The sequence below is a fragment of the Montipora foliosa genome, chromosome 12 (genome assembly GCF_036669935.1).
Source record: "Montipora foliosa isolate CH-2021 chromosome 12, ASM3666993v2, whole genome shotgun sequence".
Classification (NCBI taxonomy): Eukaryota; Metazoa; Cnidaria; class Anthozoa; order Scleractinia; family Acroporidae; genus Montipora; species Montipora foliosa.
Genome location: NC_090880.1, coordinates 3,160,801 through 3,173,300, shown reverse-complemented (window position 1 = coordinate 3,173,300; position 12,500 = coordinate 3,160,801). Strand labels below are relative to the sequence as shown.

Sequence of the window (12,500 nt, the reverse complement as noted above, 5' to 3'; positions counted from 1 at the left end):
CTTATTTTATGGTTTGCCAATAAACTATTTTTGTTCTTGGTTATAGGTTAAAGACAGCTAAAAGCCATGAAATGCTATAATTACCTGCAGGTTTTCCCGCACAACGTTCTTCCTAATCTCTGAATAAACCCAGCCAGGACAGACCAACGTGACCCCAATGTTGTAGCTGTTAAGCTCCATGCCCAGAGTATGAAAATAACCCTTAAAGAGCATTTTAGAAATAGTTATTTCAGTTAAATTGTGAACAGCATTGAGCTGAGGAATAGCAATTTCTGTGATCTATTCGACTGTTTGTAAGTTGAAAATGAGTGGCTTGTGCACTCCTTCAGTGCAAAGAAACAAGACATATAAAGGCAATACGGTACCTCTCGTAAGCCTCAACAGTCAACAGTTTGACGAAACTACGGTATCATTGAAAATCGAAGTACACAATTCGGTACAGTCAAGAATCACTCCCAATTCAGCACAAGTGAGTTAGTGGAACCGCCCGCTTTGGTCACGCAAGGGAGCCGAGGGGAGAATGGTGATAGAGCGAGATATAGGGTCCCTATATCTTGCTCTATCACCATTTTCCCCTCGGCTCGCTTGCATGACCAAAGAGGGTGGTTCGACTAACTCAGAAGGGATTGCGAGCTGTCTAAGCCCAAGTCATATCCAATATTTTAATTCTTTTTTTTGTCCAAGGTATCGATGTCTTGTTGTTTGTTTGTTTATTTGTCATTTATTTGTTTGAGCAGGTTGAAGTTTTGGCAGCTATTCCGCTGAAGTGGATCTCCTATATCACCCATAACAGCCACAACACCGGGAACTTCATCCCCTACTCTTCTCGAATGGTGTGTGGGTTCTTTAACGTCCCACAGGGAACTAATGAACATGGAAGATGTTTGTGAGGCCGGGCCTACGGTTTATAGTCCTTATCCTAGAAGACATGAAGGTCTAACCATTTTCGGATGTAATTAATTACAAAGGCAGCACTTTCTCCTCAGATATTTAAAAATCCTGAGTGTTGGTTCGGCCGGAGTCGAACTCACGACATCCCGCATGGCAACCCGGTCCTCAACCAACTGAGGCCCCGGTGTGCGGTTGTCTCCATAAAAGATCTATTCACATGGGAATAAATATTTGTGTGACTGCTAAAAGTTACTTCATGAGTTTAGATCGGCATTGGCGCATGGGTTACTCTCTGCAGTTACTATGTGCTAATGAGGAAAAAAAAGTTTGACACAATATGGTCTAACCTCTCGTAAGCGACCACCTCCCGTAAGAGACCACCTAGGCTTGACATTTTGTGTGGTCGCTCACGGGAGGTTTGACTGTGATTTAACAAAGGAGCCCTGGAAAAGATTGACAAGATTTATGGTTTAGGGGTGAGATCGGCAGTCAGGTTGTAAAGGTGCCTGTGGCACCCGCCCTCAGTGCATATTTGATCTTATCCACCCACCCAGCCCACGCATATATGTGAAAGGTGGACAGAACATAGCAGCGGAGGTCTCCCCCCCGGGTTCTTTAAGGTCCCACAGTGTTGATTAACAGAAAGTGTTGTGACACGAGGAGCCTACGGTTTATAGTCCTTATCGGAGGAGACTTGAAAGTCTAACCACTTGCGCGCGGGTGTAATTGACAACACTTTTCCTTACACTTTCCCTCAGTTATTTTACGACCCTGAGTGTTGGTCCGGCCGGAGTCGAACTCACGACCTCGCGCATGCATGGCAACCCAATGCTTAATCAAGTGAGCAGCCGGTGCGCGGTTTACAACACAGAGGCCTAAAAAATTCCGTACCGGAAAATGAAGGGAAAGTACACGCTGAACACAAACAAAAGTATCAACGCCGCGGCTAAATTAGAGGTTCCAATGAGCCTCTGAAACCGCACATACCAATTTATTTTTAGGATACTTCACCCACACTGTGCGACTTAAAGGAGATGGAAAATCGCGAAAAACTTACGATAGTGCAGGTAAGGTTTTCGTTGATAAGTCCCTATTATAATATATTGCTTATGTGACAAGCAATAACTAAAGAGTCGTACCATACCTGTAGTGCGTGTTTGGAGGCACCATATGCCCCTATTTTCGGAAGACCTAAGAACAAATTATTGAAACAAAAGGCACATCATAAGGGAGCTTAAGCAACGATAACGGCGACGGCAACGAGAACGTCACAAATTTGCATATTTAGTGGGCACAAACAATAGCTTTGCACGCCCTGCACGTGCGTTTTTCACTTTTGTCCGTTTCTTTGCCGTCGTCTGTAAAACAAAAACATGAAATAGCCAAATTTGAGGTCTTATGAAGAACGTCAGCACTTGAGGATAAATTTTAATTTTCTCCCCTAAATTAAGCGTCGTTCCGACCAGTGTCATTTTTAAGGAACTACCACACCTTTGTCATATTTAAAAGGTTGAAATAGTCACGAAGTGATCACAACAGGATTACAATAACGTGAATTTATATTTTGAGATGAAGTTCTCGTTGCCGTCGCTTAAGAAAGAACGACGACGCAAATTTCCCTTTCGTATACGGTCGTTGCTATTTCTCAGAACGGTCGTTGCCATTTGAAACGGTCGATGCCATTTATAACGGTCGACTACACACTTCACTTCAAAGAAAATTAAAAGAAACAAACTAAGAAAAAATATTAACGAAAATTAAGACAAAAAAGGAAAAAAAAACATTTATAAAAGAAAAACTGGAGGAAAAATAGAGTCCGAAAATTTCAAGACTCGAACCCGCGCTCTTAGCCCTCACCTTAAACAGAACCCTAACCCGAACCCCAACTCATATGACCAGAGAGACACAACTCCCAGTAACCGCAACCTTTTGAGTTCTTAGACCTAATGAGTGTAATTCAGAGCTAAAAAATGGCAACGACCGTTCTGAGAAATGGCAACGACCGTTTACGAAAGGGAAATAAGCGACGACGACGTTTCACTAGCCTACGAGAACGCAACAAAATAAAAGCTCTGCACGGCCCTGTAGGTGTGTTTTACAGTTTGATACATTTCTTTGCCGTTCTCGTCTTAACAACGACGTGAAATGATCACATTTTGAGGTCATGTGGAGGAAGAGAGCACCTGACGATGACTTTTCAATTTTCTCTCTAAATATCCACACAGTTCTCACCAATTTTATTCTTGGAATGTGCACTCACACTTTCCATGCCGAAGGACTTGGACTAATCGTAAAATTATTACAGTAACGGGAAATAATGTTTTTAGACAAAGTTCTCATAGCAAGGGCTTAAGGTCCTTATTCTTTAATGTGAAGTGCTCTCGTGTACGGAGAGCCTAAGGCCTGGTGATTTGGCTGAATTTTTCAACTCACCATTTTTCCCAGATGCACTACTTATGACAACAATTTGTCCGGTCTTCTTGTGCACCATGTGAGGAAGGACTGCCTTGGTTAACGAGATTGTTCCTAGCACATTGACATCCATAACGTACTGAACAACATCAAGGTTAGTCGTTATAGCTGAACCAAACTGTGCAACGCCTGCATTATTTACAAGAAAGTCTATCTGTAAAATTTAAGATAGGAGAAAACAATGGAAAGTTGTTACCACGTACATGTATCTACCCATAAAGTTTCTTGCTCTATAATTATAACTTTATATCAATCACTCTTACAACTACAAGGGTTAACAGAGCCAGGTTTAATTATAATTAATATTTACAATGTACATATAGTACTGACAGCTGTTGAAAAGCATCAGCTGTTTCACTCAGAGAAGGCAGCTCTTTAATGATCTTTCACGAATTGAAGAGATTAAGATTAAAATTCATTTTGGCTAAGACATTTACATGTACAGTTGATTACTCTACTCAAACAAGCCACCAACTTTGAATTTTATTGAAAGCCATGGGCTTAAGTGTAGCAACTCTAATTCCAGCCAGCCAGTGTAGAGGAAGCTATGCACATAGATATCTATACTCATCTTCTGATTTCTTGGTAATTTTGAAGAAGGGCTCCCCAAAAATACTGTTGACCAACTGTCAGTTGTCTGTCGGGCAACAGATGACTCACTGTTGGCCGACAGTTGGCTGTTTGTCGGCCAACACTCGATTGTTTGTTGGCTGACAAACGACCAACTTTCCTCAAAGAGAGAGGAATCGCTCTGAAAACCCACTGGAATCGCACTTAAATGCCCAAAGTATGCAACAAAAACACTGATATTGGTATATCAAGAGGACAACTTGAAGGTAAGGCATTCTTGTTTCATTCATGTTTTTTTTTTCCCTACTCCTAAACACATTCGCAAAATAATTTCTATACAAACCCTTATAATAAATTTAAACTGATGGTGACACTCAAATTACAATGTTAGCTTGGGACCCCTGTGATTTTTATCCTGAAAATTTTATTGCATTGCTGCTAAACAAAATTCTGTCCAAAATAGGAAGAACTACACGTGCCAAATGAAACAGATTCCAATATTTGCATGCAACTTGTGGAATTAACTTCGATGCCACGTGATCACCCACATCTGAACGGGACTTCTAAAAGCAACTACAACAACTGAATTGCTGCCCAACGAGTTTTGAAGGGATGATATTTTTTCAATGATGGTTCGGAAAAAATTCGAGTGCTGCTTCACAGGAGTCGAACCTATGACCTCCCGAACAATAGTTCGGGTGCTTTACCGTGAAGAAGTTGCATTAATTTGAACCTCGTGAGAGTAAACTAAATTAAAAGCTCATTAATTCATTAATAATGTGTCTAACAGTCTAACATCGACAAAAGCTTAAACCCGATACATACATACATACATACATACATACTTTATTTGATAGGTAGGTTAAAAAGGGGCAGCCAAAGGGCTGATGTGGACTTAAAACACTCCTCATTATAATTCTTTATAGCAACGGTCATTCCAGCACATGTAGCTTTCTGTTTTGCAACATCACATGATGTACATGTATACTGATGTGTCTTTTCACTGTGGACAAGTCAGGCATTCTGATATTACGCGATGGTGAGATTTCGCACAATCGACCTCGCATCCGATCGCACAATTCACGAAAAATCGCATAATTCACAAGAGAACGCACACAATTCGTAAAATAAAACATAAATCAACAAGTTCCTTAGGAGTTCCTGAATAAATACGCCATTTTTAAGATGATTTACCTTGGAAAACGGCTAAAAAGCCTAATTTGTTAGCTTCAATTTTGTAATTATTCGAAGTTCAAGGCGTTATTTTGCATGTGGGGGGCCTGGTACGAGTCTCATTCTTAAAGAGTCGCCAATTGGTGTAACACAAACACGCCCTTTGTTCAGATTAGCAAACCTGTTCAGAAATATAATACTGCACACAAAAACAAAGTGTAAGAAGCTAGTCGTAGCATACAGGAATATTAATAATTATTGATCATTCATTTGGCATGTTAGCTGTACGTGTCCTTTCAACTTTTAACGTGGTGTACCAATAGTGCAGAAGACCTCATTTTTTTTACTTGTCCCAACTAATGTCAATCAAGATTCATAATTACTGTTCCCTTATGTTCAAAATGTCTTTAGGGCAGTAAAAACGTGTTTTTTTAATCCTGAAAGCTTGAAAAACAAGCTTAAAATTGCTCAGAAAAAAATCGCATAATTTACAATATTTATTGCATAATTGGCCTTTCTAATCGCATAATCTGCCCTGCAAATTTTGCACAATTTGCATTTTTCATCGCACCCTATCAGAAGGCCTGACAAGTAAAATGGTCTAGCGTTAGACAGAGTAAAATCTATGAGAGGGATAGGGATTCAAATGTTTGCATGCCATAAACCAACCGTCATGCCAGCACATGCAGCGCAGCCCTCTGTTTTGGAACGTCACATGATGCATATCAAATAAATGTGTCTTTTCAATATGGAAAAGTAAAATCGTCTAGCGCTAGACAGAGTAAAAGCTGTAAGAGGGAAGGGGTTTAAATAGTATATTAAGCCTTCCAAACTAATCAAACCAAGTCTGTAAGACATTATGTTATGTAAATTTGAGGTTGGATTGACAAACATTTGCCTCACAACAATCGAGAACAGATTTATTTATTTATCGTTGCCACACTACATGCATTACAAGAATACATTACAAGCTTACAAGATAAAAAGAAAAAGTGGCAGGGAATCCTAAATGAATCCACAGGGCTTATATGAACTTAGGTTTCCTCACCAAGAACAAGGGGGAGTTATTGTTATAACAAAAAAGCAAGAGGCAGGAGGTTGAAAGCCAATTTTATGTTAAAGTAATAAATCATTTATATATTATAAACATAACTTTTCTTTTTTGAATGACTTCGTAAGAAGACACAAAAAAACTTAAGGAATGACTGTTGATATCTTTCCTTTAATAGATAATTATAATATTATTCAATGTTATTAGTCTTTCGTTAGACTTTCATTACTGTTTCCTACCTGACCAAAGTGTTGAATGACATTTTCTGCACAATCTCTGTGGGATGAGAAGTCTGCAACATCCAGGGGAAGAACAAGATAATTTTCCTCAAAGGGCAACGGAAATATTCTACTAGCTAATTCTGAAAAAACAAATTTCACAACAACAGGGATTTAAAACATTTGCATCAAAGTAACACTGAAACACTTATAAGGCTGCAATTCTGGTATTGCTGTCACATTTCACAACTGACCCTTAATTAATAAAAGGGGTTACAAGGTTGAGCACCAGGCTGCCATGTGGGAGGTTGTATTAAAGTTCGACTCCGGCTGGATCAACATTCAGGGTCTTTAAATAACCGAGGAGAAATTGCTGCCTTTGTAATTACATCCACAAATGGTTAGACGTTCAATTCTTCTCAGATAAGGACTATAAACCGTAGGCCCCCGTCCATGTTCATTAGTTCCCTGTGGGACGTTAAAGAACCCACACACTATTAAAAAAAAGTAGGGGATGAAGTTCCTGGTGTTGTGGCTGTCCTCTGTAAGTATATGGGTGGGTAGGTATAGCAGGTTCACATCAGCTGCCAAAACGTCAACCTGCTCAAAGACAAACACATAACTAACAAACAAAAAAGCAGACGATCTACATGTAGTTGCTGCAAATATTCATGATCTCAAACAGTTTCTAAATTTCAAATATCTGGGTTGCCATATACAAAATTAGGCACTAACAGCAAAGTTAAGGTGAAACATGGTAAACTTAGTCTAGTTCCCTAGTTTTCTTTACAAATTGGCTTGTGTTCCCTTGTTCCCCAAATTACTTTCAAACTTGTTCCCAGCCACGGTGTGTACTCTTTTAAGCTCTTCAAATTTCCTGGCTTTCCATGGCCTTCTCTTACGTTTAGCTGTCGCGTAAGAAAATTTTCAAAACTATATATAAACCAAATTTAGGATATTTTCTGACGTAAATTAGTTCAACTTTGAATAAGTTAATGACCTCTGTCTTCCAAACTTCCGATTGTTTGATAGAAACTTGTCTTTAGTAAATTTTAACCATGCTTTGACAACTGCAAGGATTTATAAATAATATAATTATAATTTTTAACATGGTAAAGTCTGCTATGAGCCAAGAAGGCCCATCAGGCCGGCACTTATCTCCGGTTTCTGTAGCATGAAGCCACTAGGAGTATTTCTACTCCCCCCTGGATGGGATGCCAGTAAATCGCAAGGTTACCCCCAGCATTAAATTCGTCGGTACCCACTTATACACCTGGGTGGAAAGAACCGTAAGAGTAAAGTGTCTTGCCCAAGAACACAACACAATGTCCCCGGCCAGAGCCCGAACCCGGACCACTCTATTCAGAGTCAAGCACACTTACTGTACCATGAGGCCACCGCGCTTCCCACATGCCCAACCAGAAAATTTCATGACTTTCCAGGCATGGAAAATTAAGTTCTTAAATTTCATAACTTTCCAGGTTAAATCCCATAACTTTCCAGGTTTTCCATGACCTGTACAAACCCTGCCAGCTTTTTGATCCCTAAAAGGGTTAAATAAATTGTTTTTGTTTCCCTGTTTCCCAGTTCAAATTAGCCATGTTTCCTTGTTCAAGCAAATATGGTAAGTATTACAAAGTGTCCCAAGCTTGCTCTAATCTTTTCCTAAAGTGACTGCAGACTGTGGTGGTAGAACTTTGATGAATCTCGAAAGGTGAACAGGAACATTGTATTCTAGAATCTAGCCAATTTTTTTTTTGTTTTTACTTTACAGTTTTCTATGGCTAAATTGGGGGAGAGGGGTAAACAATTATACTTATTTGACATTGACGGAGGCAGTGCGGCTCTTGCCTTGAGATCTGGAGATCCCGTTCTGGCCACTCGTTGAATTTGATCTTGGCTGGTACCTGGTTCATCACCTCATCAGCTGTAAATAGCCAACTGGGTTGTCTTTGGCCAGTTGGGATTCTTAACAGCTGTTGTTGTTATTCTGGTTTGTAATTTCGTTGCTGCCGAAAAGCCACTGTCGGGAGTGGTCAAGTATTTCAATCGATGGAAATCGATAGTCGGAAAATCAATCGATCAATCCATGGCAATCACTTATGGTTAATAAATTGGCATTGATTGCCATCGGCCAATCAAAGACCAATCAATAATCACACAAAAGTAGTGAAAAACTCCAACGAGTGTCATCGATTTGCATTCCTATTGGTAATCCATTAAAATAGTTGATGTTGTTAAATTGATCGATTCTCACCGATTATCAATGACATTGATAATCGATGATTCAATAATCACAAAAACTTGTGCGATCGATTGTCCATCGATTATCAATATCAATCGTTTAATTGATATCGATTGCCATCGATTGTCATCGATCATCGACTACATCGATTGTTCAAGCCCTGTTAATTTATAATAGTACGAAAATCACCGAACTGAGGAAATTGGGCTAAAATTTTTATATCGTCGCCACACTCACTCTTTGTTGCTGCCCCGCCCATTTTCGTCGAAGAAAGCCGGAGCCGGATGGATATGGCGACGATATTTTAGCCCATTCCTCAGTTCGGTGACTTTCGTAGTAGTTGGGGACTTCGGGTATACAACGATACGTACCAAGGCACCTGGCTTTGACTCTTTCCAATTCATCTTTTCTCCTTGCAGATAACACGAGTTTGCAGCCGCACTGGGTCAACTTGTAAGCTAAATATTCACCTATTCCGCTAGAGGCACCAGTTATCCAAACGACTTTTCCACGAATTCGGGGCTCTGGTTTGATTGCAAACTTTTCGTAGAAGTGAAGTAGTGCATCGCAGTCCGAAAAACGTATCCTCGCCACAAATAAAAACAGAAATAGCAAGAAACAAATCTCCAATATTCCAAACATTTCTTGTTGGCAATGGTAGTAGCGGCCTTCAGATCCGAGAACGATTCGACCAGTACGAGGTTGAACCGAGAGTGGTCTGGGCTGAGAAACTTGTAGCACTAGGAGCCTACACTGGGTTGCCTGTGGTACGTTGGGTGGTGTTTTAAGTGCCACTACGTACGATGAAAATTTTGCATGTCCTTTTCTCTTTAGATTTTGAAAATAGTCGTACTAAATAGGTATCATGCCAATTTTTATCTCAAAATTCCCACGGAAAGTATGATTATTGTAACGTAGTTTTTCGGTTTTCGCTGTCAGCCATTACTCGAACGGCAAATGACCGTGAGCGAGGAAAACGGTTGGGTCTAGCTGGATCGCCTGGGGTCTGACGTCATATGCGCAACGCTAAAAATAAACGCGGCTAATTTCCCATGCCGTCTATGAGATATGAGAGATCGCCGAGTTGCTTTTTGCTGACATTATATACATTATTATATTCTATATACAAGGCTAAAAGTTAAAAAATTAAAATATTCAAACCAAACGTTTTCGGCTGTCATCACCCTGATGATGGCAAACAGCCGAAAACGTTTGGTTTGAATATTTTAATTTTTTAACTTTTAGCCTTGTATATAGAATATATTTTACTAAGCGAACATTATGGATATATACATTATTATTATATACATACTGAGATTTACACACTGAAAAGCCGCAGAGTAAATTTTCGTTCGCAAACCGATGTAAACCAATCAAATGTCGCGTATCGCTTTTCCCACATGTGAGAAAAGCGATACGTCCAATCAGGAGCCACGTATCATGTTTTTTCACGTGTGAGCCGTACGGCAAGTTGAAGTTTTCATTCAAGGCTGGTTGGCGCGGTTTCGTACACCGCACAAGCCATCGCTTTGCAAGTCTGAAGAGAGCTAATAGTTTTTATTCGCATTTCTTCCATCGTTAATATTGAAAGTTCCTGTCTCGGCGAAAGCCATGAGTGAAAAGCGTTTCGTTATCCACGATTCTTCGGTAGAAGAGTACGTCGAAAGTCTTGAAAACAAAAGCACACAAGGAAAAACTAAGCGAGACGTAAAACTTCTGAACGATTTTTTAAGAGGCGAAAAAAAGGAAGAGCGAGAATTGTCGGCAATTACTCCAGAGGACCTCGAGAGATATCTAGCAGAATTTAGTCGCTCTGTCAGACGTGAAGATGGAGGAGAATTCAGATAAGCCAACTTTATTTCATAAGTTTTGGATTTTATTTGAGTTCTTTCGCTTTTTACGAAGCTGCTTTCTTTCATTGATTGTTGTTTGACCTCATTTGTTTAAATAAAGCTTGTCATAATTTAAGGAGGGTGTTCAATCTCAGTATGTATATAACAAACATAATAGCACATGGAAAGTGCTTTTTACGGTGTTTACACACTCGTTGTTTTGTATCAGAAATCTAACTCGTTCGCTTCGCTCACTTGTTCGATTTCTGATACGCCACAACTCGTGTGTAAACACCGTACGCGCGCGCTTTCCATGGAGTATTCTATATCTCCTTGATCGACTTGTTCGCTTTGTCAAACGCCCACCAAGCGATGCGCATATGACGTCACGAGTCAAGTCTTGCGTGAAGACCGCTTACAAAATAATCGCAGGCTTCTTCAATGCCGTCCGAGTAATGGTGGACAGATTTTTACCGTTTTTTGGCTGGCTATTTCCCGACTTATCTCGCCTCTATCATTCCAAATTTTAAATGCATTGTATTATTTTGAACATATTGTCTTAATTGACGTTGAAAAAATTCGAAAAGAAAACCAAACATTTTCGTCGTAGTGGCACTTAAACTGCAGCGTTCCAGTAAATTTTTTCAAGTGCGGGGTCATTAAGACCTTTTGAGGGGTCACCCAGACGTCGTGTCAGCAGTGGCCATTTGGCTTACACATTCACAGGTTGAATTATTTTGTAATGTCCTGTCCCATTTTGAAGTCTTTTACTTTTTTAAGCTTTGGTGATAAATTCAGTTCAAAGATAACAAAACAAGCCTGCAAGCAGGCTCTTCTGTTGAAAATGGTGAGCCAAAAAGAACCAAAAAGTACCGTAACAGCCGGGAGTTAACAGTAAAAGGCAAGCCAAAAGACAGATAAAGAAAAAATAACAGCTTTTATAGATAACTCTGAATCAAATTCTCGTCAAAGATTAATGACAATCGAAAATACTACAAATTGTGCAGTCTCTGACTTCTATGAACCAAGGGGAAGGTCATGACTTTCTGTCAACAGGAATCAATTAACCACGTGCTAGGCAACCATAAAGGTGCACGTGCTCACCTTTTGTCAACTGAATGCCGTTGTGCTTCTACATGCCGTTGACAACCCAGAAATTGAAAAATTGCTCAAACAGCGTCGGGTCTGGAAAATAACCACACAGGAAGGAAGCTATCCACAATGACAATAAGTTTAGGCTTAGAAAACAAACAGCGGTTACAAACATTTTCATTTTATACTTGACGTTTCGTATGTTGCAGCATACATCATCAGAAGTGACGGTAACATACGAAACGTCAAGTTTAAAATGAAAATGGTTGTAACCGCTGTTTGTTTTCTTTTCCTGTCGGAAATTGAAATGGCCAAAGGACAAAAGTATTTATGAAGTTTAGGCTTTTTAATGGAGAATTTTTTTCATATAATTATCTTCTTACGCTTTTTATCGGAATTCACATACCAAAAACCATCAGGTCGGAGACCAGTGGAAATAACTAAGGAAAAATGGAACGACATTTTTCATCAAAAGTCAATTTTCAACCGGACCGAAGCGTTCCATTTACGTTTCGATCGAAATTTCGGTGTCATCACAATGAAATGCCCCTGGAAACAAGAATTTTTGTAAATGGAACGGTACGTTTCGGTCGAACCGGACGGACCGGTCAAAGAGGACCACCTCCAGAGGTGGTCCCAAATATTCCGGTCGGACCGAACCGAAACGGACCTTTCCGTTTGACTTCAACCCGAAATTTCCGGAAATTTTGGCATAATGGCAATGGGTGCTTACCATTTAGCCAAATAATCCGGATAGAATGATCGTTGCATAAAGGTAAGCGATTTTCCGAATTTCATGACCAACCGGATGAGAATGGCGCTTACCATTTACTTCACAGCATTCCATCCCGCATAGTTTACTCGATCTTGTGAGAAAGGGCCTGGAAACGGAACGTTCTCGCAAATGGTAAGGGCATTTCGCGAATTCCATTCCGAACGGAAAAAGAGGACTACCT

The 12,500-nt window shown here is 39.9% G+C and overlaps 2 protein-coding genes across 2 annotated transcripts in view; both read right to left on the bottom strand.

Annotated features, from left to right (window-relative positions):
* Positions 1-9,334, bottom strand: part of LOC137979640 (dehydrogenase/reductase SDR family member 7-like) — a 12,410-nt gene extending 3,076 nt beyond the window's left edge. The window contains exons 1-5 of the mRNA XM_068826956.1: positions 8,992-9,334; positions 6,397-6,518; positions 3,325-3,517; positions 2,036-2,082; positions 85-201 (exon numbers count right to left, since the gene is read on the bottom strand). Of these exons, the coding sequence (XP_068683057.1) occupies positions 85-201; positions 2,036-2,082; positions 3,325-3,517; positions 6,397-6,518; positions 8,992-9,262 (750 nt within the window). The 5' untranslated portion in view covers positions 9,263-9,334. The remainder of the gene's footprint in view (positions 1-84; positions 202-2,035; positions 2,083-3,324; positions 3,518-6,396; positions 6,519-8,991) is intronic.
* The window catches only part of LOC137979622 (uncharacterized), a 264,679-nt gene that overhangs the window by 118,010 nt on the left and 134,169 nt on the right, over positions 1-12,500 (bottom strand). The window lies entirely within an intron of this gene.